This window comes from Protobothrops mucrosquamatus, unplaced genomic scaffold (assembly GCF_001527695.2).
Source record: "Protobothrops mucrosquamatus isolate PMUCROS unplaced genomic scaffold, P.Mucros_1.0 scaffold1835, whole genome shotgun sequence".
Taxonomy (NCBI): domain Eukaryota; kingdom Metazoa; phylum Chordata; class Lepidosauria; order Squamata; family Viperidae; genus Protobothrops; species Protobothrops mucrosquamatus.
This window is the reverse complement of record NW_015387967.1, coordinates 273,019-275,154: the sequence shown is the minus strand read 5'-3', so window position 1 is coordinate 275,154 and position 2,136 is coordinate 273,019. Positions and strand designations below refer to the sequence as shown.

At 40.0% G+C, this 2,136-nt stretch overlaps 1 protein-coding gene across 1 annotated transcript in view; it reads left to right on the top strand.

The window, feature by feature from the left end:
- Positions 1 to 475: 475 nt before the first annotated feature.
- The window catches only part of REM2 (RRAD and GEM like GTPase 2), a 12,045-nt gene continuing 10,384 nt past the window's right edge, over positions 476 to 2,136 (top strand). The window contains exon 1 of the mRNA XM_015823325.2: positions 476 to 749. Coding sequence (XP_015678811.2) covers positions 476 to 749 — 274 coding nt within the window. The remainder of the gene's footprint in view (positions 750 to 2,136) is intronic.

Below are 2,136 nucleotides of genomic sequence, written 5' to 3'. Positions count from 1 at the left end.
AGTCATAAAAGAGCCAAGGTTGACTACCCCTGGTTTAACCGGAGTTCTGGTTTTTTTTCATCTCTTGCAAGTAATTCTTGTCTAGAACGGTTGGAAATTGGGGTCCTTATTTGAGGGAGTTTGGAGGGGTGCAGATATGGGCTTCACCCCCGTCTCGAACGTCTACCATCTTGTCTCCCATTGCCGAAAAGGATCTGGAAACTGGGTGACTCCATGGAGAGGAGAACCCAGAATTGCTTGGGTGCCTCGCTTAATGACTGTTACGATGTAGGACTGTCATTCTAGACTCAGTTGTGATCCTTAAGTCAAGGACTACCTGGCACGGCTTCCTTTCCCTACAAAGGTTGGTGATCTCCTGGTGGTCTCCCATCCCCTCCAGCCGAAGATGAAACCCAGAACCCTGATCTGGTAGCAAAGTCTCCTTTGCGGTCAACCTCCCTTCTCGTGTCTCCCTTTGGGCAGCTCCCGGTCAACCATGACGTTGCCCCCGGTGTTGGCAGGGGCGGGACCTCGCCGCGGCAGTATGCCCCTGCCAATCAAACACCAGCTGGTGAGGGCATCAGCAGTGGACGAGCTGGACTCTCCGCCGAGTTCCCCGGAGGTCAGCAGCCATGGCGGTGCCAGTCCGGCCGGCGGGCGAGGCCCATACAAAGTCATGCTGCTGGGCGAGAGCGGAGTGGGCAAGACGACGTTGGCCGCTATCTTCGGGGGCATGAAAGGAGTCGCCCACCACGAAGAGGACCACATAGGTAAGGAGGACCCGAAGCGAGAGGGGTCCTGTTGTATTGAGAGACACCCTAAAATTTACTCTTTGCTTCGCCGGTTGGGAAGAAGGAGGCATATGCAAAAACAGTAAATATTTTCTGGTTTTTAAATATATCTATATCTATATCATCTATATCTATATCTATATCTATATCTATATCTATATCTATATCTATATCTATATCTAATCTATATCTATATCTATATCTCTATATCTATATCTATATCTATCTATATCTATATCTATATATCTATCTATATCTATCTATATCTATCTATATCTATATCTAGATCTAGATCTAGATCTAGATCTAGATCTAGATCTAGATATAGATATAGATATAGATATAGATATAGATATAGATATAGATATAGATATAGATATAGATATATAATATGATTTGGTTAAGTGTTACAGTTAAAAACAGAAAGAAAAGAAAAAAGAAAGGAAGAAAAAGTAGAAAGTGCAGAGAAAAAAGAAAAATAGAAGAGGAAGGAAAAAGTAGAGAGGAAAGGAAAAAAAGAATAGATATGAAGGAACAACTTCCCCTTCCTCACAAGTCTAAACTATTTTAGTGACTTGTCACCTTCTCTTAAAATACAAAAAAGGATATCTTCGTTCCATATCCTGTCTCTTATCTATTAATAAATCCTGAATATAATATAATATATATCCTGTTTCTTATCTATTAATAAATCCTGAACGCTTCCCCTTTAATCCTGATTAGCAAAATTCCATTAATGGTTACCAGATAAAACAATATATCTATTTTAACCTTGATCAAATAAATCAACTACAGATTCCTTCCTTTTACTTCTAACAAACTCGATCTCCAGTCCCTTCAAATAATGTGCTACAACATGATTTCATTTTCTCTTTGTTCCTCCTCACAAAATCCTTCCTGTATATATGCCATATACTGGATGTGTGTGTGTATACATACACACACACACATATACGCACACATACATATATACACATACATATAATGTGAAGTAGAATAAGGTGATCACCAGGATAAAATCATAAACATAAATGTTTAATCTATAAAACCAAGCTTTCGTCGGCCACACTACCGACATCGTCAGGGTAGAAAATACATACATATAAATATACAGACATAAACACACATATATATACACACACACATACACACACACAAACATTCAACCCCTGTCTATCTAAAGAACTTCATAAAGTTCCCCCCCTCAGGCTGGTTTTTTTTCCCCCTCACATAAATGCAAATTCCTTTTGAATTCCTACCTGTTAAAGCTTCATGAAAGTTATAGGAATCTTCCTTTTTAGAAAGCAAGCAAGCAAGAAGGAAGGAAGGAAGGAAGGAAGGAAGGAAGGAAGGAAGGAAGGAAGGA